This window comes from Oncorhynchus gorbuscha, linkage group LG20 (assembly GCF_021184085.1).
Source record: "Oncorhynchus gorbuscha isolate QuinsamMale2020 ecotype Even-year linkage group LG20, OgorEven_v1.0, whole genome shotgun sequence".
Classification (NCBI taxonomy): Eukaryota; Metazoa; Chordata; class Actinopteri; order Salmoniformes; family Salmonidae; genus Oncorhynchus; species Oncorhynchus gorbuscha.
In genome coordinates this window covers 28,153,184-28,176,597 of record NC_060192.1, presented here as the reverse complement: position 1 = coordinate 28,176,597, position 23,414 = coordinate 28,153,184, and the positions used below count along the sequence as shown (strand labels likewise).

The window sequence follows — 23,414 nt, the reverse complement described above, 5'->3', positions numbered from 1 at the left end:
CACTCGTTCATTCCACTTTTGCTGACAACAGCTGTACATGCTAGTCAGACGTTGCACTTGTTATTGTCTGCGACTGACTGCATTAACCCCACCAAAATAGATTAGAGAGTCTGTATCTGACAGAGCTTATGTGAGCCAGGCATTTTAACTGCTGCTTGGTTCCGGACTACAGCTTGACTAATGGGACCATACCCAATAGCCTGTGGCAGGGGAGCTTCATCCTGTGTATTGATCCAGTCCATCTACACTGCATCACCAGAGTGGACATTACTGTAAAGTGAAAATTCAGCTGTCTACCGATATCCCAATGTGTGTGTGTGTGTGTGTGTGTGTGTGTGTGTGTGTGTGTGTGTGTGTGTGTGTGTGTGTGTGTGTGTGTGTGTGTGTGTGTGTGTGTGTGTGTGTGTGTGTGTGTGTGTGTGTGTGTGTGTGTGTGTGTGTGTGTGTGTGTGTGTGTGTGTGTGTGTGTGTGTGTGTGTGCGTGTGTGTGTGCGTGCGTGTGCGTGTATGTGTACGTGTGCATGCCTATTGTGTGATAATTTGATATTTTTTTACAAGTGGAATCTACAGAGAAATCTAAATATGTGCACTTTCTAAAATGTATTTCATGTCATTCACTTGTGCACAATAACGTTTTTGCATAACTCTATAATCAGAATCCATGTAAACTAGTACAAATTACATAAATGTTTTTTTTTTTTTAACTGTTTGTGTGCATTGTGAGTCACACTCACAATTATCTGTCAGTAGACAATTGCCTGTTTTGGTTGTTTGCTGAACATCGGGGCTTGGTTTACTAAGATTCCTCATTTTGGTTAGAGCTATAATATGTCACCTCTTAATATGCACATTTTTATTTGTCAAAATTCAATGATTATTTTGTTTATTTTCAGTATAACCTTACATCAGAAAGCACTGCTTTTGTATTACTCCACCTATTAACATAATGTGTTTAACTGGAGTTATACATGACCAGGGCATAGATACACTTAGAGTTGGATTCCTGCTTCTCATCACACATACACTTGACTCCTCCAGAGTCTTCTCTGTGAGGGTGGGGATGGGTTATATTGCTGGCTGGAGGATTTTTTAAATTTATTTTTTGATGAGGAAGGGTGGTTCTCTGTCCCACTGATCTTCCCACTCTCCTCTTGCATGACTATGTCGCCTGTCTTGTCTCCCACATCAAGTCAACTCAGTGTAGATTATCAGGGCTGTTGTTGGACTTTTTAACACCTCAGTGTTATCATCCATGGAAAGGGACACCCATGACATACTGCCCATGTAGCAGAAGCCCCACCAGGCTAAAGTTACCTAAAGTTTTCCAAGCCAACAATTCGGCAGCCGTAATAACAAAATGGTATCAGACTAATCTTAAAGGCTATTGAAGGGAACAACTGGCTGGAGAAGGGTGATTGACCTATAACACAGAGCAGGGTGATGGTAATATCAGGGGTGAGGTCGATGCATCTGTGCTTATTGTGGCATTTAAGGCCATTTCAGTATAGTCTAATATCATGTATTTCTATAGAGATGTTGATAAATGATAAACTATTCAATGTCTCAGGTGCAGAACATTGACTTTGCAAGGACCATCAGCCTCAGCTATTCACAGCACTGAGTGGAGGTCGGATATCATGTCAGACAAGTAAGTTCATTTTTGTTAATGACAAACAAAGCTTTAGCCTACTGTTTACATCAGCACATGTAAAGGTATTTCATCCTCCCATGATGTATCGCAATAGAGCATTTGAGCTATTTAAATTGTGTTGCCCCTTCCAAAGTAGTCAGGCGTAGTGGTGACACTTTCTGTCTGAGAATACTCGGCATGCATACCACCACCATACGCTGCCACACGCTCTCGCTGCCACTGGGAAGCATGCCAATTTCAACACGGTCACCCAAACCAATCTGGCTAACTCCTCTCATCAAGTCTGCTCCTCTACAATGACCGACATGTTGCTTTCCCATGAGGAGGAATAAAACATAATCGAGCTCTCACCGCAAAAAAAGGGCCGGATTACAGCATATTACACTATAAAACGTTTTTGACTGAAACGGATATCACACCTATCAAAGCTTGCCAGATACCCCGGTACCACCTGGAATTCGCGGCCACGTAAATTCGGACTGAAGTTTTTTGAGTGTAGACGTGTCAACGGACCATAGACTAAAACAGATTGAAACGGATCTTTTGTTTTTACGTGGAAAATCAGACATATATTTCAGGAAAAACACAAGATAAATAAAACAATTATTGATGTTCCTAAAACAAAGGGTCTTTAGCCAAGCCTTCGAGGAAAAGGTGCTTTCACCGAAGAAATCTTCAGTCCAGGTAAATGTAGGCTGTGCACTTTTTTTCTCAGAGGTAAACCAGATGCCCGCAATTGTACACAATGTAGGCTACTGAAGCAGTCATAGGCGTTATGAGATGTAATTCTCTGGGAACAAGTTTAAACTGCAGAAGTGGTCAAAAATATTGACTACCTTGTTTATTGGTATGCGATATCCCATTCATTTAGAATATTGGATTGAAACATGAAACATATTTACTTAATAATTGTTTAATACATTTGCATTTGTTTGTTCAGCCTTTCACGTTAAACTGTGACTATAGCCTACAGTTATTTTAAGTTAATTTAATGAGAAGACAATATTGAAATCAATATTTAGACTGCTTCTGCAGTTTTAACTTAAATTCACCCTCTATCGAAGAGCTGGGCTATATTTGAAATAGAATACCAGAAGACAAAGCCAACACTGGCAGTCACTCCAACAAAGTACATTCTATCTCACTGTACGACTGACGTGTTTGGGGACTGGGGTTTAGTTGGCCCAGATAGGTCTTCCCTAAGGAAATCACGGCCTTGTTTCTAAAAGCGACGTATTAGAGGAAAGTCATTTTATTGTAAAACTTGTTAAAATCAAAAGGTATTTTAATTGATTCCATAAATTGACTCCCCATGTCACTTCATGAGGCAGATGATGGTATAATATTCCTAGTTGGTAATACTAGTAAAATGTGTGTGTGCGCGTGCACTTGCAATCGATTTGAGCGCAAGTAGTGGAGACCCTTTCAGACAACTTAACCTTGATGTCTTCATTGTGATAAAGAACTGTCTGTTGGGGGTCAAGACAAAGAGATTTTTAAATTATATACATTAACTAGACCATCTAAGAGAGTACTCAGAGTCCAATAATATTTCCAAGGTCTTTCTCTCCCTGCTAGTTAATTGATTGATTATTGGCACCCAGATATACCCCTCATCTGGTGCCCCAGTCAGTCCTTGAATCAGTCCTGCACACCTTGATGGCCGGATTTGAGAAAGGTGACGCCCCAACCGTACTTACCGCTAGAGCAGCAAGCTAGCTTTACGTATGCAGTTAATTCGGGAAGTATACCGACACCCCCTTCATTTTTTTTTAGAAATATCGCTTATCAATCTACACACAATACCCCATAATGACAAAGTGAAAACAGGTAGAGACATTTTTGCACATGTATTACAAATAAAAAACAGAAATACCTTATTTACATAAGTATTCAGACCCTTCGCTATGAGACTCGAAATTGAGCTCAGGTGCATCCTGTTTCCATTGATCATCCTTGAGATGTTTCTACAACCTGATTGGAGTCTGTGGTAAATTCAATCAATTGGACATGATTTGGAAAGGTACACACCTGTCTATGTAAGGTCCCACAGTTGACAGTGGATGTCAGAGCAAAAACCAAGCCATGGGGTTGATGGAATTGTCCGTAAGAGCTCGAAGAGACAGGATTGTGTTGAGGCACAGATCTTCGGAAGGGTACCAAAACATTTCTGCAGCATTTAAGGTCCCTAACAACACAGTGGCCTCCATCACTCTTAAATGGAAGAAGTTTTGAACCACAAAGACTGAGCAATTGGTGGAGAAGATCAGGGAGGTGACCAAGAACCCGATGGTCACTCTGACAGAGCTCCAGAGTTCCTCTGTGAAAATGGGAGAACCTTCTCTGCAGCACTCCGCCAATCATGACCTCAGACTGTGGCGAAGGTTCCCCTTCCAACAGGACAACGACCCTAAGCACGCAGCCATGACAATGCAGGCATGGCTTTGGGACAAGGCTCTGAATGTCCTTGGGTGACAAAGCCAGAGCCCGGACATGAACCCGATTGAACATCTCTCTGGAGAGACCTGAAAATACCTGTGCAGCGACACTCCCCATCCAACCTGACAGAGGTATGGAAATTTTATATTGAATTTCTTTTTATAATACATTTTCTAACATTTCTAAAAAACCTGTTTTTGCTTTGTCATTATGGGGTATTGTGTGTAGACTGATGAGGAGAAGAAACAATTTAACCGATATTAGAATAAGGCTGTAACGTAACAAAATTCATGGGGTCAAGGGGTCTGAATACTTTCCGAATGCACTGTGGGAGGCAACAGTTGACTTCAGGCCTTGGCAGAGGTCATATTACCATGTAAGTTTAAGATGTTCAAATCAAAGTTTGTGTCACGTGCACTGCTTACAACAGGTGTAGGTAGACCTTACAGTGAAATTCTTACTTACATGCTCTAACCAATAGTGCAAAACAGGTATTAGGTGAACAATAGGTAAGTAAAATAAAACAACAGTAAAAAGACAGGCTGTATACAGTAGCGAGGCTATAAAAGTAGCGACGCTACATACAGACACCAGTTAGTCAGGCTGATTGAGGTAGAATGTACATATAGGAATGGTTAAAGTGAATATGCATATATGATGAACAGAGAGTAGCAGTAGCGTAAAAGAGGGGTTGGCGGGTGGTGTGTGCCGGGACACAATGTAGATAGCCCGATTAGCCAATGTGCGGGAGCACTGGTTGGTCAGCCCAATTGAGGTAGTATGTACAGTGGGGCAAAAAAGTATTTAGTCAGCCACCAATTGTGCAAGTTATCCCACTTAAAAAGATGAGAGAGGCCTGTAATATTCATCATATGTACACTTCAACTATGACATACAAAATGAGAAAAAAAAATCCAGAAAATCACATTGTAGGATTCTTTATTAATATATTTGCAAATTTATGGTGGAAAATAAGCATTTGGTCACCAACAAACAAGCAAGATGTCTGGCTCTCACAGACCTGTAACTTCTTCTTTAAGAGGCTCCTACACTCGTCACCTGTATTAATGGCACCTGTTTGAACTTGTTATCAGTATAAAAGACACCTGTCCACAACCTCAAACAGTCACACTCCAAACTCCACTATGGCCAAGACCAAAGAGCTGTCAAAGGACACCAGAAACAAAACTGTAGACCTGCACCAGGCTGGGAAGACTTAATCTGCAATAGGTAAGCAGCTTAGTTTGAAGAAATCAACTGTGGGAGCAATTATTAGGACAAGACCACTGATAATCTCCCTCGATCTGGGGCTCCACGCAAGATCTCACCACGTGGGGTCAAAATGATCACAAGAACGGTGAGCAAAAATCCCAGAACCACACGGGGGGACCTAGTGAATGACTTGCAGAGAGCTGGGATCAAAGTAACAAAGCCTACCATCAGTAACACACTACGCCGCCAGGGACTCAAATCCTGCAGTGCCAGTGTCCCCCTGCTTAAGCCAGTACATGTCCAGGCCTGTCTGAAGTTTGCTCAAGAAGAAGATTGGGAGAATGTCATATGGTCAGATGAAACCAAAATATAACTTTTTTGGTAAAAATTCAAGTCGTCGTGTTTGGAGGACAAAGAATACTGAGTTTCATCCAAAGAACACCATACCTACTGTGAAGCATGGGGGTGGAAACATCTTTGGGGCTGTTTTTCTGCAAAGGGACCAGGATGACTGATCTGTGTAAAGGAAAGAATGAATGGGTCCATGTATCGTGAGATTTTGAGTGAAAACCTCAAGGGCATTGAAGATGAAACGTGGCTGGATCTTTCAGCATGACAATGATCCCAAACACACCGCCCGGGCAACGAAGGAGTGGCTTCGTAAGAAGCATTTCAAGGTCCTGGAGTGGCCGAGCCAGTCTCCAGATCTCAACCCCATAGAAAATCTTTGGTGGGAGTTGAAAGTCCGTGTTGCCCAGTCACAGCCCCAAAACATCTCTGAGGAGGAGAAGAGATCGGCATGGAGGAATGGGCCAAAAGACCAGCAACAGTGTGTGAAAACCTTGTGAAGACTTACAGAAAACGTTTGACCTCTGTCATTGCCAACAAAGGGTATATAATCAAATATTGAGAAACTTTTGGTATTGACCAAATACTTATTTTCCACCATAATTTGCAAATAAATTAATAAAAGATCATACAATGTGATTTTCTGGATTTTGTCTGTCATAGTTGAAGTGTACCTATGATGAAAATTACAGGCCTCTCTCATCTTTTTAAGTGGGAGAACTTGCACAATTGGTGGCTGACTAAATACTTTTTTGCCCCACTGTACATGAATGTATAGTTAAAGTGACTATGCATATATGATAAACCGAGAGTAGCAGCAGTGTAAAAACAGGGGTTGGGGGGCCACACAATGCAAATAGTATGGGTAGCCATTTGTTTACCTGTTCAGGAGTCTTATGGCTTGGGGGTAAAAACTTTAGGGCCTAAAATTTTTTAGGGCCTTCCTCTGACACCGCCTGGTGTAGAGGTCCTGGATGGTAGGCAGTTTAGTCCCAGTGATGTACTGGGCCGTACACACTACCCTCTGTAGTGCCTTGCGGTCAGAGGCCGAGCAATTTCCGTACCAGGCAGTGATGCAACCAGTCAGGATGCTCTCGATGTGCAGCTGTAGAACATTTTGAGGATCTCAGGACCCATGCCAAATCTTTTTAGTTTCCTGAGGGGGAATAAGCTTTGTCGTGCCCACTTCACAACTGTCTTGGTGTGTTTGGACCATTCTAGTTTGTTGTTGGTGTGGACACCAAGGAACTTGAGGCTCTCAACCTACTCCACAACAGCCCCATCGATGAGAATGAGGGCTCGGTCCTCCTTTTCCTGTAGTCCACAATCATCTCCTTAATCTTGGTTACATTGAGGGATAGGTTGTTATTCTGGCACCACCCGGCCAGGTCTCTGAACTCCTCCCTATAGGCTGTCTCGTCGTTGTCGGTGATCAGGCCTACCACTGTTGTGTCGTCTGTAAACTTAACGATGTTGGAGTCGTGACCCGGCCATGCAGTCGTGGGTGAACAGGGAGTACAGGAGGGGACTGAGCACGCATCCCTGGGGAGCTCCAGTGTTGAGGATCAGCGTGGCAGATGTGTTGCTACCTACCCTCACCACCTGGGGGCGGCCCCTCAGGAAGTCCAGGATCCAGTTACAGAGGGAGGTGTTTAGTCCCACGATCCTTAGCTTAGTGATGAGCTTTGAGGATACTATGGTGTTGAACGCTGAGCTGTAGTCAATGAATAGCATTCTCACATAAGTGTTCCTTTTGTCCAGGTGGGAAAGGGCAGTGTGGAGTGCAATAGAGATTACATCATCTGTGGATCTGTTTGGGCGGTATGCAAATTGGAGTGGGTCTAGGGTTTCTGGATAATGGTGTTGATGTGAGCCATTACCAACCTTTCAACGCACTTCATGGCTACGGACATGAGTGCTACGGGTCTGTAGTCATTTAGGTAGGTTGCCTTTGTGTTCTTGGGCACAGGGACTATGGTGGTCTGCTTGAAACATGTTGGTATTACAGACTCAATCAGGGACATGTTGAAAATGTCAGTGAAGACACCTGCCAGTTGGTCAGCACATGCCCGGAGTACACGCCCTGGTAATCCGTCTGGCCTCGCAGCCTTGTGTATGTTGACCTGTTTAAAGGTCTTACTCACGTTGGCTATAGAGAGCGTGATCACACAGTCGTCCAGAACAGCTGATGCTCTCATGCATGCCTCAGTGTTGCTTGCCTCGAAGCGAGCATAAAGTGATTTAGCTCATCTGGTAGGCTCGTGTCACTGGGCAGCTCACGGCTGTGCTTCCCTTTTTAGTCTGTAATAGTTTGCAAGCCCTGCCACATAAGACGAGCATCGGAGCTGGTGTAGTATGATTCAATTTTAGCCCTGTATTGACGCTTTGCCTGTTTGATGTTTTGCCGCAGGGCATAGCAGGATTTCTTGTAAGCTTCCGGGTTAGAGTCCCGCTCCTTGAAAGCGGCAGCTCTACCCTTTAGCTCAGTGCGAATGTTGCCTGTAATCCATGGCTCCTGGTTGGGGTATGTACGTACAGTCACTGTGGGGACGACGTCCTTTGATGCACTTATTGATAAAGCCAGTGACTGATGTGGTGTACTCCTCAATGTCATCGGAAGAATCACGGAACATGTTCTAGTCTGTGATAGCAAAACAGTCCTGTAGTTTAGCATCTGCTTCATCTGAAGCTTTGGTCACTTTTGAATGCTGGCAGTGCTTTCACTCTAGTGGTAGCATGATAATAATATATGCCATTTAGCAGACGCTTTTATCCAAAGCGACTTACAGTCATGTGTGCATACATTCTACGTATGGGTGGTCCCGGGGATCGAACCCACTACCCTGGCGTTACAAGCGCCATGCTCTACCAAATGAGCTACACAGGACCGCATGAGACGGAGTCTACAACCCACACAAGTGGCTCAGGTAGTTCAGCTCATCCAGGATGGAACATTAATGCGAGCTGTGGCAAGAAGGTTTGCTGTGTCTGTCAGCGTAGTCCTCTACCAGGAGACAGGCCAGTACATCAGGAGATGTGGAGGAGGCCGTAGGAGGGAAACAACCCAGCAGCAGTACTGCTACCTCTGCCTTTGTGCAAGGAGGAGCAGGAGGAGCACTGCCAGAGCCCTGCAAAATGACCCCCAGCAGGCCACAAATGTGCATGTGTCTGCTCAAAAGTTCAGAAACAGACTCCATGAGGGTGGTATGAGGGCCCGACGTCCACAGGTGGGGGTTGTGCTTACAGCCCAACACCGTGCAGGACGTTTAGTATTTGCCAGAGAACACCAAGATTGGCAAATTCGCCACTGGCGCCCTGTGCTCTTCACAGATGAAAGCAGGTTCACACTGAGCACGTGACAGACGTAACAGAGTTTGGAGACGCCGTGGAGAACGTGCTGCTGCCTGCAATATCCTCCAGCATGACCGGTTTGGCGGTGGGTCAGTCATGGTGTGGGGTGGCATTTCTTTGGGGGGCCGCACAGCCCTCCATGTGCTCGCCAGAGGTAGCCTGACTGGCATTAGGTACCGAGATGAGATCCTCAGACCCCTTGTGAGACCATATGCTGGTGTGGTTGGCCCTGGGTTCCTCCTAATGCAAGACAATGCTAGACCTCATGTGGCTGGAGTGTGTCAGCAGTTCCTGCAAGAGGAAGGCATTGATGCTATGAACTGGCCCGCCCATTCCCCAGACCTGAATCCAATTGAGCACATCTGGGACATCATGTCTCGCTCCATCCACCAACGCCACATTGCACCACAGACTGTCCAGGAGTTGGTGGATGCTTTAGTCCAGGTCTGGGAGGAGATCCCTCAGAAGACCATCCGCCACCTCATCAGGAGCATGCCCAGGCATTGTAGGGAGGTCATACAGGCACGTGGAGGCCACACACACTACTGAGCCTAATTTTGACTTGTTTTAAGGACATTACAAAGTTGGCTCAGCCTGTAGTGTGGTTTTCCACTTTAATTTAGAGTGTGACTCCAAATCCAGACCTCCATGGGCTGATAAATTTGATTTCCATTGATAATTTTTGTGTGATTTTGTTGTCAGCACATTCAACTATGTAAAGAAAAAAGTATTTGTTAAGAATATTTCATTCATTCAGTGTTATTTTAGTGTTCCATTTATTTTTTTGAGCAGTGTATATACTGAACAAAAATTTAAATGCAACATGCAACCAATTTTCATGATTTAACAGAGTTACAGTTCATATAAGGAAATCAGTCAATTGAATTAAATTCAATAGACCCTAATCTATGGATTTCACATGACTGGGCATAGGCCCACCCACTGGGGAGCCAGGCCCTGCCAATCAGAATTAGTTTTTCCCCCTCAAAAGGCTTTATTACAGACAGAAATACTCATCAGTTTCATCAGCTGTTGGATGGCTGGTCTCAGACGATCCTGCAGATGATGAAGCGGGATGTGGAGGTCCCGGGCTGGTGTGGTTATACGTGGTCTGAGGTTGTGAGGCCAGTTGGACGTTCTGCCAAATTCTCTAAAATTATGTTGGAGGCAGTTTATGGTAGAGGAATTAACATTAAATTCTCTAGCAACATCTCTGGTGGACATTTCTGCATTCAGCATGCCAATTGCACGCTCCCTCAAACCTTGAGACCTCTGTGGCATTTTGTTGTGTGACAAAACTGCACATTTTAGAGTGGCCTTTTATTGTCCCCAGCATAAGGTGCAGCTGTGTAATGATCATGCTATTTAATCAGGTTCTTGATATGCAACACCTGTCAGGTGAATGGATTATCTTGGGAAAGGAGAAATGTTCACTGACACGGATGTAAACACATTTGTGCACATCAATTGAGAGAAATAAGCTTTTTTTGTGCATATGGAAAAATTCTGTGATATTTTATTTCAGTTCATAAAACATGGCACAACACTTTACATGTTGTGTTTATATTTTTGTTAATTATAGTTATGATGTGGTTTGACTGTGTCTCTCTACTGTTGCTGTTCTTTTGCACAGGACCTTCAACTGGATCTGTGAACAGTCAGAATGAAATGGGAGAAGTTTAAGCCTCCAGAGCCAGATGATGCCATGTGCTGTTTTGAATGTGATTTGGACCCACATGGATGCTTCTGTGACTGTGACGACCTGGATGAAGCTTGCAGCAGGTGAGGTGGGTGGAATGGGAAGGAGGATCATGGCAAGACTCAGCAGTCCAAGTTCACGTCTTAGCAGTGTTTGACTTGGACTGAAATATTTGCCAGTATTCATTTTTGGTGCAGGTACTGTTTATATTTAGGTTCATGATCTCTACAATACTTTTGAGCTAATATTCTATAAAAGGAACAGGAGCTCTTGCAGTAGAACATTTGAGGTGCCAGTATTCAGCTCCGGTGAGCTCCTACCCAAGTTAAGCACTTGGTCTAACCCCCTGTCCTCTCTGTGTTTCCTCTCTGTTGTCCCTGCCCTCATGTATTTTCCAGGTGGCTGAAGGGTGAGCCTCAGAAACCTGACTGTGCGTTGCCTGTGTTTGGTGCAGTGATGGACCGGCTGAGGTTGAGACTGTTATCAGGGGACAGGCGGGTGGAGATCTCCATGGTCCCAGCTTTAGTGCTGCTTCCCATGCTACTGCGGCTGGCAGCCCTGCACTTCCTGCTGGGCCTGGTCATTCTGACAGCCCTGCCTGGCCTGGTGCTGTGGTACTACTACGCCACACACCGGAAGAAGGGCCGCACCCTCTTTTTCCTCAGCCTGGCGCTCTTCTCCCTAGCCTACATGTACTTCCTCTTCATCACAGAGATCCTACCTCGTGGGGACGTAACTCATCTGCAGCTGGTGACCATGACAACGGGTGTGGTTCTTACTCTTATCTCTCTTGTGCGCACCAAGAGGGGGCCAGGCTTCGTGCAGCCTTCCCTGGCTGACACACACAGCACCAGCACCAATCATTGCCAGCTGCCTGACAAAAACTCTGCCTCTCAGAATGGAGTGGACCAGTCGGTGTTGCCTGCCCCCCCAGCCAGACCAGTGGGACAGCAGACACAGTCCCTGACAGCGAAGGGGGACAGGTGTCCTCTGTGCAAAGTGGTGCGTCCCCCTCGGGCGGGACATTGCCGGATCTGTGGAGGCTGTGTCCAGCGCCTGGACCACCACTGTATCTGGTGAGTTTCATTAAACACCTTTGTCTGTTGTGGAGGATCAGTAATTTAGTACACCATTATTTGTTCAACAACAGGCTGACAGAAATACCTTTCTGCAACACTCAGATAACCACAGCGTTATCACGTCTGACTCTACTTCCCTGCTATATACACATGTGTAACAGTATAACTTTAGACCGTTGCCTCGCCCATACCCGGGCGCGAACCAGGGACCCTCTGCACACATCAACAACTGACACCCACGAAGCATCGTTACCCATCGCTCCACAAAAGCCGCGGCCCTTCCAGAGCAAGGGGAACTACTACTTCAAGGTCTCAGAGCAAGTGACATCACCGATTGAAACGCTATTTAGCGCGAACACCGCTAACTAGCTAGCCATTTCACATCCGTTACAGATGCAATATTTTAATCTCTCAGAATCCCCACAATTATATTCGCTCAACACTTCTCTTCAACACAAAATCATGATCTCACTAAGTGTCGTACTGTCAGGCCAAGAAGACGTCACCAAAGCAAACCAGGCTGTACCGACATGTGTAGGGCCCACAGGGATTCACCCTTCAGCAGGGTGAGGCGACCTCAAACCAGGCTGTACAGACATGTGTAGGGCCCACAGGGGTTCACCCTTCAGCAGGGTGAGGCGACCTCAAACCAGGCTGTACAGACATGTGTAGGGCCCACAGGGGTTCACCCTTCAGCAGGTTGAGTCGACCTCAAACCAGGACAATCTGTTATCTATGGCATTTAGATAGACGCACCAACACAACCAGACACATGTAGAACACGTAGTCACATTCTCTCACATTCATGCTAATTGTACTATCACATGCAAACACTGCAGAAGTTGGTCATTTGAACTGAGGGTGTGTGTCTGTGTGTGTCTGTGTGTGTCTGTGTGTGTCTGTGTCCCTGTTGTATTGTGCATCACTGCTGAGGCAGGATTAACAGCTGTGTGGGCCAGGCTAATCATCGCAGCTTCCTGCTGACCCTGCTCCTCTTTCTGTTGACCTCTCTGCATGGGGTCAGTCTGGTGCTGCGCAGCGTGTGTCCCCAACAGAACCTGCTTACCGCCCTACTCTACTGCCCTGGTGTCTACAGTCAGTACAGGTACACTACGGTATTTGGTATTTGCTTAAAATATACACACATGAAAACGTATTACAAAATGACAATTGTAATTACATAGTAATTATCTAATAATTACTTTTGGTGTATTTAGGATTCTTTGAGACAAGCACCACTATATTGCCTGCTATTTGGCACCAGGTAGTTACCAAATGTTTTGAGTTATTTAAATAAGTACAAGAAGATTTACTTAAAGAATCAGGTAACTAAAACCAACTGAAATCATGCTGATTTCTAAGTGTAACTAAGCTCATGCTGATGTTTTTCCAGCTCAGCCCTGTGCTTCACCTGTGCCTGGTACAGCAGTATTGTCACAGCAGGCCTGCTAAACCTGCTGGTGCTGCAACTTATCAATATCAGCTACAATGTGACAGAACGGGAAGCACAACTTGCACTGCGGAGGAAAAATGGCCAGAATCGTCCGTGTGGCCTCGTTGTCGACACAGGGGTCTACTCGCGTGGCTTCTGCCAGAACTGGGCTGAATTCCTGGCAATGAGAGAGCCTGTCGATAGACCATCCTCCGTCCTCACTGACTTGGTTTAGCCTTGGCTTAACACCATGCCACTGCCTAAGCAGGTCAACATTGCTGGGTTTCAACTGTGTGGCTTTAGGGACTGTGAGCTGCTCTGGATCTCTAGGTATTGCAACACAGAGGTGTTCATTTTGAATTGTTATATACCTCTACATTCCAAACACTCCAGGTAGAGAAAATAACCATGATCCTCCAAGTTGTCATGGATCTGAGAGACTTAATAATACTAGTGAATATATCAAGGGTTTCTCTGACTAATAGGATACGTTTTAACATCTTACAAATATCTGTTTGATTTTGCTGTCTCTATCTTTTCCAAAATGATGTAAAGATTCGTAACTATGGGAGACTAAATAGCAATAGATTCATAGAAAGACGTGAGTTAGAGAACATGTTTAAGAAACTGTAGACTACTTATTGACAGAATGCACCTGACCATAAGATTTCTTCAAAGGGAGGAAAGATGTACAAGGTCTGCCAGACGTGACATCCTCTCACCCACGCACACGCACGCTCTTTGTAGTTGAAGTGCTATTATTGTTAAGTTTTAATGTACATTACATTACTTATATTTCAACTACCCTTTTACTTGTATAAGACTAAGACTCGTCTTCCTTTGTATCTTGTTCGTTTGTCAAGCCAATAAAGCATATCTTATCTAACGGCTAAGAGTGGGAGACAATGTGTATTAGTGGGGCATAAAAAAAACAGTCGACCAGGGCTGCTGTGTTCAGAGGAAGTGGCTAGAAGCTCAGTAGGCCTCATCTATGTCATCACGGCAACAAAACTACATAATGAGAGTCTGTGTAGAACTGTCACCAGTTCATTAGTAAGTGTACACAGTATTTTCTATATTTTAACTGTTTAAAATCCACCTCAACTTGAATTGCAAACGTGGCTACTGTTGAAGATATGCGCATGCTCTCTCTCTTACTCACTCGCTCACACACAAACAGACTGATACACACACACACACACACACTGATTGTATTTCCTGGTGTGCCTTCTGTGTTTCTTGTTGGACCCTTCTCACTCGCTGGCGTTGACTTTGTCATTTCCTGTCATTTCATAAAGCTCAGAGATGTTCTCCATCCCCCCCAACATTGCTGCATTTCCCATCATGAGTGTCAGTACTAAAGAGTGTCTGCTTGTCCACTACTGGTCCTCAGCACCACTGGTCCTCCTGCTCCTCTGTTCTGGTAAGAGACCCACGTTCCCACTGGAGAGAGACTGTGTTGATAAATGTGTTATTAGACATTCATGTTCTGATAAGGTATAGAGTATAGGTCCTGGCAAATCTATTCTGACCGGTTCTCTCTGTGTACGAATATGCCTACATTTGAGCTAATTAGTATTGGTGATAGTTCTATAAAGAATAGAAGAGAATAGAATAGAAGAGGACTTGTTGTAAATGAATCATGAATACCACGCAACTAAGACTGTGGAAGATCACAAATGATCATCAACAGGGTCACTGCATAGTACAAACAACATTATGTACAGCAATTAGGAACAAACTATTGTCGAACAGAGCTGAAATGATAGGACAAATTCAATACTCCACTTTAACAAAAAATGTATACTATTTGAGAAAGTATGCCGATCCCTTAATGTTGTTACGTTACAGCCTTATTCTAAAATGGATTCAAATGTTTATTTCCCCTCATCAATCTACATACAATACCCCATAATGACAAGGCAAAAACATTTTAGAAATTTTAGAAAATGTATAAAAAAATAAAAGGAAAAATCACATTTATATAAGTAATCAGACCCTTTACTCAGTACTTTGTTGAAGCATCTTTGGCATTGATTACAGTGCGTATGACACGACAAGCTTGGCACACCTGTATTTGGGGAGATTCTCTGCAGATCCTCTCAAGCTCTGTCAGGTTGAATGGGGAGCGTCACTGCACAGCTATTTTCATGTCTCTCCAGAGATGTTAGATCGTGTTCAAGTCCGGGCTCTGGCTGGAACATTCAGAGACTTCTCCCAAAGCCACTCCTGCGTTATCTTCAAATCAAACTTTATTGGTCACATACACATGTTTAGCAGATGTTATTGTGAGTGTAGCGAAATACTTGTGCTTCTTGTTCCGATTGTGCAGCAATATCTAACAAGTAATATCTAACAATTCCACAACAAACACCTAAAACACACAAATCTAAGTAAAGGAATGGAATAAGAATATATGAATATAAACCTATGGATGAGCAATGTCAGAGCGGCATAGACTATGTGTAACGTGCGTTGTTTGAAGGAGACCAAGGCGCAGCGTAATTTGTGGTCATAATATTTATTTAAATGAGAACCAGCAACAAAACACAGACAGAGCTGTCCAAAAAGAAGATCCCACAACATAGGTGGGAAAAAGGCTACCTAAATATTATTCCCAATCAGAGAGAACGATAGACAGCTGCCTCTGATTGGGAACCACACTTGGCCAAACACAAAGAAATACAAGACATAGAATGCCCACCCCACATCACACCCTGACCTCACCAAATAGAGAAATAAAATGGCTCTCTAAGGTCAGGGCGTGACACTAAGATGTAATAGATAGTATAGAATATAGTATATACAGTTGAAGTCGGAAGTTTACATACACTTAGGTTGGAGTCATTAAAACTCGTTTACAATCACTCCACAAATTTCTTGTTAACAAACTATAGTTTTGGCAAGTCGGTTAGGACATCTACTTCGTGCATGACACAAGTAATTTTTCCAACAATTGTTTACAGACAGATTATTTCACTTATAATTCACTGTATCACAATTCCAGTGGGTCAGAAGTTTACATACACCAAGTTGACTGTGCCTTTAAACAGATTGGAAAATTCCAGAAAATTATGTCATGGCTTTAGAAGCTTCTGATAGGCTAATTGGCATCATTCGAGTCAATTGGAGGTGTACCTGTGGATGTATTTCAAGGCCTACCTTCAAACTAAGTGCCTCTTTGCTTGACATCATGGGAAAATGAAAAGAAATCAGCCAAGACCACAGAAAAAAATGGCAGACCTCCACAAGTCTGGTTCATCCTTGGGATGAATTTCCAAACGCACCACATTCATCTGTATAAACAATAGTACGCAAGTATAAACACAATGGACCACGCAGCTGTCATACCAATCAGGAAGGAGACGCGCTCTGTCTCCTGAAGTGCAAATCAATCCCAGAACAACAGCAAATTAGCTTTTTTTTAAACAATTTTTTAACCTTTATTTAACTAGGCATGTCAGTTAAGAACAAATTCTTATTTTCAATGACAGCCTAGGAACAGTGGGTTGACTGCCTGTTCAGGGGCAGAACTGTACCTTGTCAGCTCAGGGGTTTGAAATTGCAACCTTCTGGTTAATAGTCCAATGCTCTAACCACTAGGCTACCCCGCCGCCCCACCTGTGCCACCTTGTGAAGATGCTGGAGGAAACAGGTACAAAAGTATCTATATCAACAGTAAAACGAGTCCTATATCGACATAACCTGAAAGGTCACTCAGCAAGGAAGAAGCCACTGCTCCTAAACCGCCATTAAAAAAGCCAGACTACGGTTTGCAACTGCACATGGGGACAAATATCGTACTTTTTGGAGAAATGTTCTCTGGTCTGATGAAACAAAAATAGAACTGTTTGGCCATAATGACCATTGTTATGTTTGGAGTAAAAATGGAGATGCTTGCAAGCTGAAGAACACCACCCCAACCGTGAAGCATGGGGGTGGAAGCATCATGTTGTGTGGGTGCATTGCTGCAGGGGGGACTGGTGCACTTCACAAAATAGATGGAATCATGAGGGGAAGATGATGTGGATATATTGAATCAACATCTCAAGACCTCAGTCAGGAAGTTAAAGCTTGGTTGCAAATGGGTCTTCCAAATGGACAATGACCCCAAGCATACTTCCAAATTTGTGGCAAAATGGCTTACGGACAACAAAGTCAAGGCATTGGAGGGGCCAACACAAAGCCCTGACCTCAATCCCATAGAACATTTGTGGGCAGAACTGAAAAAGTGTGTGTGTGAGCAAGGAGGCCGACAAACCTGACTCAGTTACACCAGCTCTGTCAGGAGGAATGGGCCAAAATTCACCCAACTTATTGTGGGAAGCTTGTGGAAGGCTACCCTAAACGTTTGACCCAAGTTAAACAATTTATAGGCAATGCTAACAAATACTAATTTAGTGTATGTAAACTTCTGACCCACTGGGAATGTGATGAAATAAATAAAAGTTTAAATAAATCATTCTCTCTACTATTATTCTGACATTTCACATTCTTAAAATAAAGTGGTGATCCTAACTGACCTAAGACAGGGAATTTCTACAAGGATTAAATGTCAGGAATTGCGAAAAACTTAGTTTAAATGTATTTGGCTAAGGTGTATGTAAACCTCCGACATCAACTGTAGAAGCTGTTTTTCAGTCTCTAGGTCCCAGCTATGGTGCACCTGTACTGACCTCACCTTCTGGATGGTAGCTGGGTGAACGGGCAGTGGCTCGGTTGGTTGTTGTCCTTGATCTTTTTGGCCTTCCAGTGACATCGGGTGCTGTAGGTGTCTTGGAAGGCAGGTAGTTTGCCCCCGGGGATGCGTTGTGCAGACCCACCACCCTCTGGAGAGCCCTGCGGTTATGGATTTCCAACAGGAAAGGATTTCAGGATTTCTGACAGGATGCTCTCAATTGTGCATCTGTAAAAGTTTGTGAGTGTTTTAGGTGACAAGCCACATTTTTCCAGCTTTCTGAGGTTCAAGAGTCACTGTTGCACTTTCTTCACCGCACTGTCTGTGTGGGTGGACCTTTTCAGTTTGTCAGTGATATGTACGAACTTAAAACTTTCCACTTTCCACTCTTTGCCCATCGATGTGGATATGGGGGTGCTCCCTCTGCTGTTTCCTGAAGTTCACAATCATCTCCTTTGTTTTGTTGAAGTTGAGTGGGAGGTTATTTTCCCGACACCACATTCCGAGTGCCCTCACCACCTCCCTGTAGGCTGTCTCGTTGTTGTTGATAATTAATTAAGCGTACCAACTTGATGATTGAATTGGAGGTGTGCATGGCCACGCAGTCATGGGTGAACAGGGAATACAGGAGGGGGCTGAGCATGCACCCTTGTGGGGCCCCAATGTTGAGTATCAGCGAAGTGGAGATGTTGTTTTATACCTTCACCACCTGGGGGCAGCCCATCAGGAAGATCAGAACCCAGTTGTACATGGTGGGTTTGAGACCCAGGGCCTCAAGCTTATTGATGAGCTTGGAGTGTACTATGGTGTTGAATGCTGAGCTATAGTCAATGAACAGCATTCTTACATCGGTATTCCTCTCGTCCAGATGGGATAGGATAGTGTGCAGTATGATGGCGATTTCAATGTCTGTGGACCTATTGGAGCGGTAAGCAAATTGAAGCGAGTCAAGGGTGACAGGAAAGGTGAAGGTGATATGATCCTTGACTAGTCTCTCAAAGCACTTCATGATGACAGAAGTGACTGCTACGGGGCAATAGTCATTTAGTTCAGTTACCTTTACATTCTTGGGTACAGGAACAATGGTGGCCATCTTGAATCATGTGAGGACAGCAGACTGGGATAGGGATAGATTGAATATGTCCGTAAACACACCAGCCAGCTGGTCTGAGCATGCTCTTAGGACATGGCTTGGGATGCCATCTGGGCCGGCAGCCCTGCGAGGTTTAACATGTTTAAATGTCTTACTCACGTTGGACACGGAGAAGGAGAGCCCACAGTCCTTGGTAGCGGGCCGTGACGATGGCAATGTATTATCCTCAAAGTGGGCAAAGAAGGTGTTTAGTTTGTTTGGAAGCAAGACGTCAATGTCCGCGACGTGGCTGGTTTTCCTTTTGTAGTCTGTGATTGTCTGTAGACCCTGCCACATACATCTTGTGTCTGAGCCGTTGAATTGTGACTCCACTTTGTCTCTATACTGACATTTTGCTTGTTTGATTGCCTTGCAGAGGGAATGACTACTCTGCTTGTATTCTGCCATATTCCCAGTAGACATGGTTAAAAACAGTGGCACTTGCTTTGAGTTTTGCGCAAATGCTGCCATTTATCCATGGTTTCTTGTTAGGATACGTTTTAATAATCACAGTGGGTACTAAATCTCTTATACACTTCCTTATAAACTCGATCCCCGAATCAGCGTATCCGTCAATATTATTCTCTGAGGCTACCTGGAACATATCCCAGTCCTCGTGATCAAAATGATCTTGAAACGTGGATTCCGATTGGTCAGACCAGCTTTGAATAGTCCTTAGCACGGGTACTTCCTGTTTGAGTTTCTGCCTATAGGAAGGAAGGAGCAAAATGGAGTTGTGGTCAGATTTGCCGAGATTAGGGTGTGAAGGGCCTTGTATGCATCTTGGAAGTTATAGTATCAATGGTCCAGTGTTTTTCCAGCCGAGTGCTACAGTCGATATGCTGATAGAATTTAGATAGCCTTTTTCTCAAATGTACTTTTTTTAAATTCCCAGCTAAAATAAATGCAGCCTCAGGATATATGGTTTCCAGTTTGCATAAAGTCCTGTGAAGTTACATGAGGGCCGTTGTGGTATCGGCTTGAGGGTGGATATACACGGCTGTGACAATAACCGAAGAGAATTCCCTTGGGAGATAATACAGTTGGCATTTGATTGTGAGGAATTATAGTTCAGGTGAACAAAATGGCTTGAGTTCCTGTATGTTGTTACAATTACACCATGAGTCGTTAATCATGAAACATACACCCCCCACCCTTCTTCTCCCCAGAGAGATGTTTATTCCTGTCGGCGCGATGCACTGAGAATCTCGGTGGCTGTACCGACTCTGACAGCATATCCAGAGAGAGACACATTTGTGTGAAACAGAGTATGTTACAATCCCTGATGCCTCTCTGGAGATTTCGTCAACTTTGTTATCTAGGGACTGGACATTAGTGAGTAATATACTCGGAAGCGGTGGGTGGTGTGCGCGCCTCCAAAGTATGACTAAGTTGTGTGCTTAGGGTCATTGTCGTGTTGGAAGGTGAACATTCACCCCAGTCTGATGTCCTGAGTGCAATGGAGCAGGTTTCCATTTAAGAATGATGGAGGCCACTGTGTTGTAGGGGGAACTTCAATGCTACAGAAATTTTGCTACCCTTCCCCAGATCTGTGCCTTGACACAATTCTGTCTTGGAGCTCTACGGACAATTTCTTCGACCTCGTGGCTTGGTCTTTTTTCTGACATGCACTGTCAACTTATATAGAAGGTGTGTGCCTTTCCAAATCATGTCCATCAATTTAATTTACCATAGGTGGACTCCAGTCAAGTTGAAGACACAAAGTTGAAGAAACATAAAGTATCTGTTTTTATATTTAATACAATTGGAAAAATGTCTAAATACATGTTTTCACTTTGTCATTATGGGGTATTGTGTGTCGATTAATGTTTTTTTATTTGATCCATTTAAGAAGTAACGTAACAAAATGTGAAAAAGGGAAGGGGTTCAATACTTTCCAAATGCAAATGTATCTCTCATTTTACATAATTATAGAGAACAAAGTTGAGAAACGTGTGCCAATGTTTTCATGATGATGTAAGATCATCCCAAAATAAGACCCCCATCCCCTCCAGGTTGTTTTGCAGACAGCAGGGTGAGAACTTCTGGTAACATCACAGCAAAGATTGGTCATCCTGTGACTCTGTCCTGTGAGCCGCCTGGAGACGGGAATGTGTCCCAGGTTGAGTGGAGGATTGGAGGGTGTGATGGCCGTAGGATTCTGGTTTCGAACACAAACAACCCAGTTGTCGTGGAGCAGGACTATATCGACCGTGTCTCTGCGGTGACGATGCGTGGATTCACGTTACTAGGGACACAGAGGAATGACGCTGGGCCGTACTGCTGTTCTCTCACAACCTTCCCACTCGGGTCTTTGAAATGTCACCTTTTTTTGTATCTGACTGAGGACCCACAAACAGGTACTGCCCACCTTCACCAACTCCAAACCAGGCTAACATGTACCTCACATATTTCTCTTCTACGCCAAGTTGTTCTGCCATAGAAGTACCTAGTCACCAAGATGACACCCACAACAACCACGCGCGTGCTTCCTTTCTGAACTGTCACACTAACCTATACGTCAGCTATTGTAATAATCTGAACAAGGATGTAGAAAAGATAAGAAATTTCTAACTAGTTGCCTCCCGTTTTGTCAGCCTTCAGTGAATCTCCTCTCATAATGATTGTGTCCATTGCGAGTGGGATTCTGGGAGTGCTGGTGCTGGGAGGGACCATAACAGCACTGTTGCTCTGTCAGGTGAGACTCACACATCTACCCATAACACCTCTCTCTCTTCATAGTTTTTTCAATGGTTCTGAGAGAGGGCTAGAGATGAAATTCTCTAATGCCCTTAGGTGGCTATAATCGGAACTGCAGTGTAGCTTGGTGGCTGCGATTGATATTTGTGTTGTGATGTCAAGCTGCTATATAACCCCGTTTCTCTCCAAAGTGTTTAATGGAACGTTCCCATATTCACAGAGGTGTAGAAGACCCGTGCAGGACCCTGTTCATGTGGCAGTTCATCCAGGGGGGCTTCCACAAAAACCCCCCTCCATCCTCCAGAAAAGCCAGGCCCATGCTCCCCCACCACAGAGGAGTAACAGTGAGGAGGAGGAGGAGGAGGAGAACGGGGAAATGGATTACTTGAACATCACAGTGCTTCGCCTCCCCAGAATTCCACCTACTGCCTCATCTGCCTTGAGGAAGAGCTAGAGAATACTGCACTCTCATACAAACAGAATAAAATACAAACAAACAAAGATATGTATTCATAAAGACAAAAATATAATGTATACACACACTCACTGACACAAGCAGTTACATTCACACACATTACCTATATTTGGTTTGGGACAATTTCCAGTTTAGCATCTCCCCTACTCTGAAGTAAAGATTTAATGTTGGATTTGATCATTGTAAAACCTGTCTTATTGTGCTGGCTCTGCATCCTAAATATCTTGTGTTTTGTAATAAAAAGGAATTCAATATCTCTCAAACACACAGAATGATTTTAACAGTCACACTACACCATTAGAAAAAATGGTTCTTTGGTTGTCAATCAATCAAATGTACTTATAAAGCCCTTCTTACATCAGTTGTTGTCACAAAGTACTGTACAGAAACCCAGTCTAAAACAAGAAAGCTTGGTGACTCGGAAAAACTCCCTAGAAAGGCCAGAACCTAGGAAGAAACCTAGAGAGGAACCAGGCTATGAGGGGTGGCCAGTCCTCTTCTGGTTGTGCCAGGTGGAGATTATAACAGAACATGACCAAGATGTTCAAATGTTCATAGATGACCAGCAGGGTCAAATAATAGTCACAGTGGTTGTTGAGGGTGCAACAGAGTATCTCTAACACTCCTGCTGTCTCTAGAGAGTTGAAAACAGCAGGTCTGGGACAGGTAGCACGTCCGGGGAACAGGTCAGGGTTCCATAATCCAACTCGGACAGGAAGATCACGTCAGTGACTCAACCCACTCAAGTGACGCACCCCTCCTAGGGACGTCATGGGAAAGCACCAGTAAGTGGAACAGGTCCTATGATTGAGTGTAGTCTGGCCCAGGAGTGTGAAGGTGAACGGAAAAGCACTGGAGCAACTTTGTCACGCCTTGGTCATTGTATCTTGTGTTTTTGTTATATGTTTGGGTAGGCCAGGGTGTGACATGGGTTTATGTTGTATTTCGTATTGGGGTTTGTATTAATTAGGAGTGTGTATTAGTAGGGGTGTGTCTAGTTAGGCTTGGCTGCCTGAGGCGATTCCCGGATTGGGAACCGTATTTAGGCAGCCTGAGTGCGCGTTGTTTTCGTGGGCGATTGTACCTGTCTCTGTGTTAGTCACCAGATAGGCTGTATTTAGTTTCACTCGTTTGTTGTTTTCATATTATGTTATTTCATGTACTGCATTAGTTTCATTAAAAGTCATGAGTCACCTACACGCTGCATTTCGGTCTGAC

At 44.1% G+C, this 23,414-nt stretch overlaps 2 protein-coding genes across 2 annotated transcripts; both read left to right on the top strand.

Moving 5' to 3' along the window:
- Positions 1–1,951: 1,951 nt before the first annotated feature.
- LOC124007550 (palmitoyltransferase ZDHHC23-A-like) lies at positions 1,952–14,098 on the top strand. Its single transcript, XM_046318205.1, has 5 exons — positions 1,952–2,335; positions 10,635–10,783; positions 11,099–11,776; positions 12,717–12,884; positions 13,173–14,098. The coding sequence occupies exons 2-5, from the start codon at positions 10,665–10,667 to the stop codon at positions 13,444–13,446; spliced, it is 1,239 nt and encodes a 412-aa protein (XP_046174161.1). The 5' UTR covers positions 1,952–2,335; positions 10,635–10,664; the 3' UTR covers positions 13,447–14,098.
- Positions 14,099–14,508: 410 nt separating this feature from the next.
- Positions 14,509–22,608, top strand: LOC124007537. Its single transcript, XM_046318181.1, has 4 exons — positions 14,509–14,634; positions 21,037–21,381; positions 21,619–21,719; positions 21,942–22,608. Exons 1-4 carry the CDS (start codon positions 14,517–14,519, stop codon positions 22,173–22,175), a joined length of 798 nt encoding a protein of 265 aa, XP_046174137.1. The 5' UTR covers positions 14,509–14,516; the 3' UTR covers positions 22,176–22,608.
- Positions 22,609–23,414: the final 806 nt, after the last annotated feature.

Excerpts from the sequence above, each read along its gene's own strand:
- LOC124007537 (XM_046318181.1), top strand. The coding sequence starts at position 14,517 with ATGTTCTCCATCCCCCCCAACATTGCTGCATTTCCCATCATGAGTGTC. Across the intron at positions 14,635-21,036 it reads CCTCCTGCTCCTCTGTTCTG|GTTGTTTTGCAGACAGCAGG; the intron begins GTAAGAGACCCA and ends CATCCCCTCCAG. Across the intron at positions 21,720-21,941 it reads CAGCACTGTTGCTCTGTCAG|AGGTGTAGAAGACCCGTGCA; the intron begins GTGAGACTCACA and ends CCATATTCACAG.
- LOC124007550 (XM_046318205.1), top strand. The coding sequence starts at position 10,665 with ATGAAATGGGAGAAGTTTAAGCCTCCAGAGCCAGATGATGCCATGTGC. Across the intron at positions 11,777-12,716 it reads CTGGACCACCACTGTATCTG|GATTAACAGCTGTGTGGGCC; the intron begins GTGAGTTTCATT and ends CTGCTGAGGCAG. Across the intron at positions 12,885-13,172 it reads GGTGTCTACAGTCAGTACAG|CTCAGCCCTGTGCTTCACCT; the intron begins GTACACTACGGT and ends ATGTTTTTCCAG.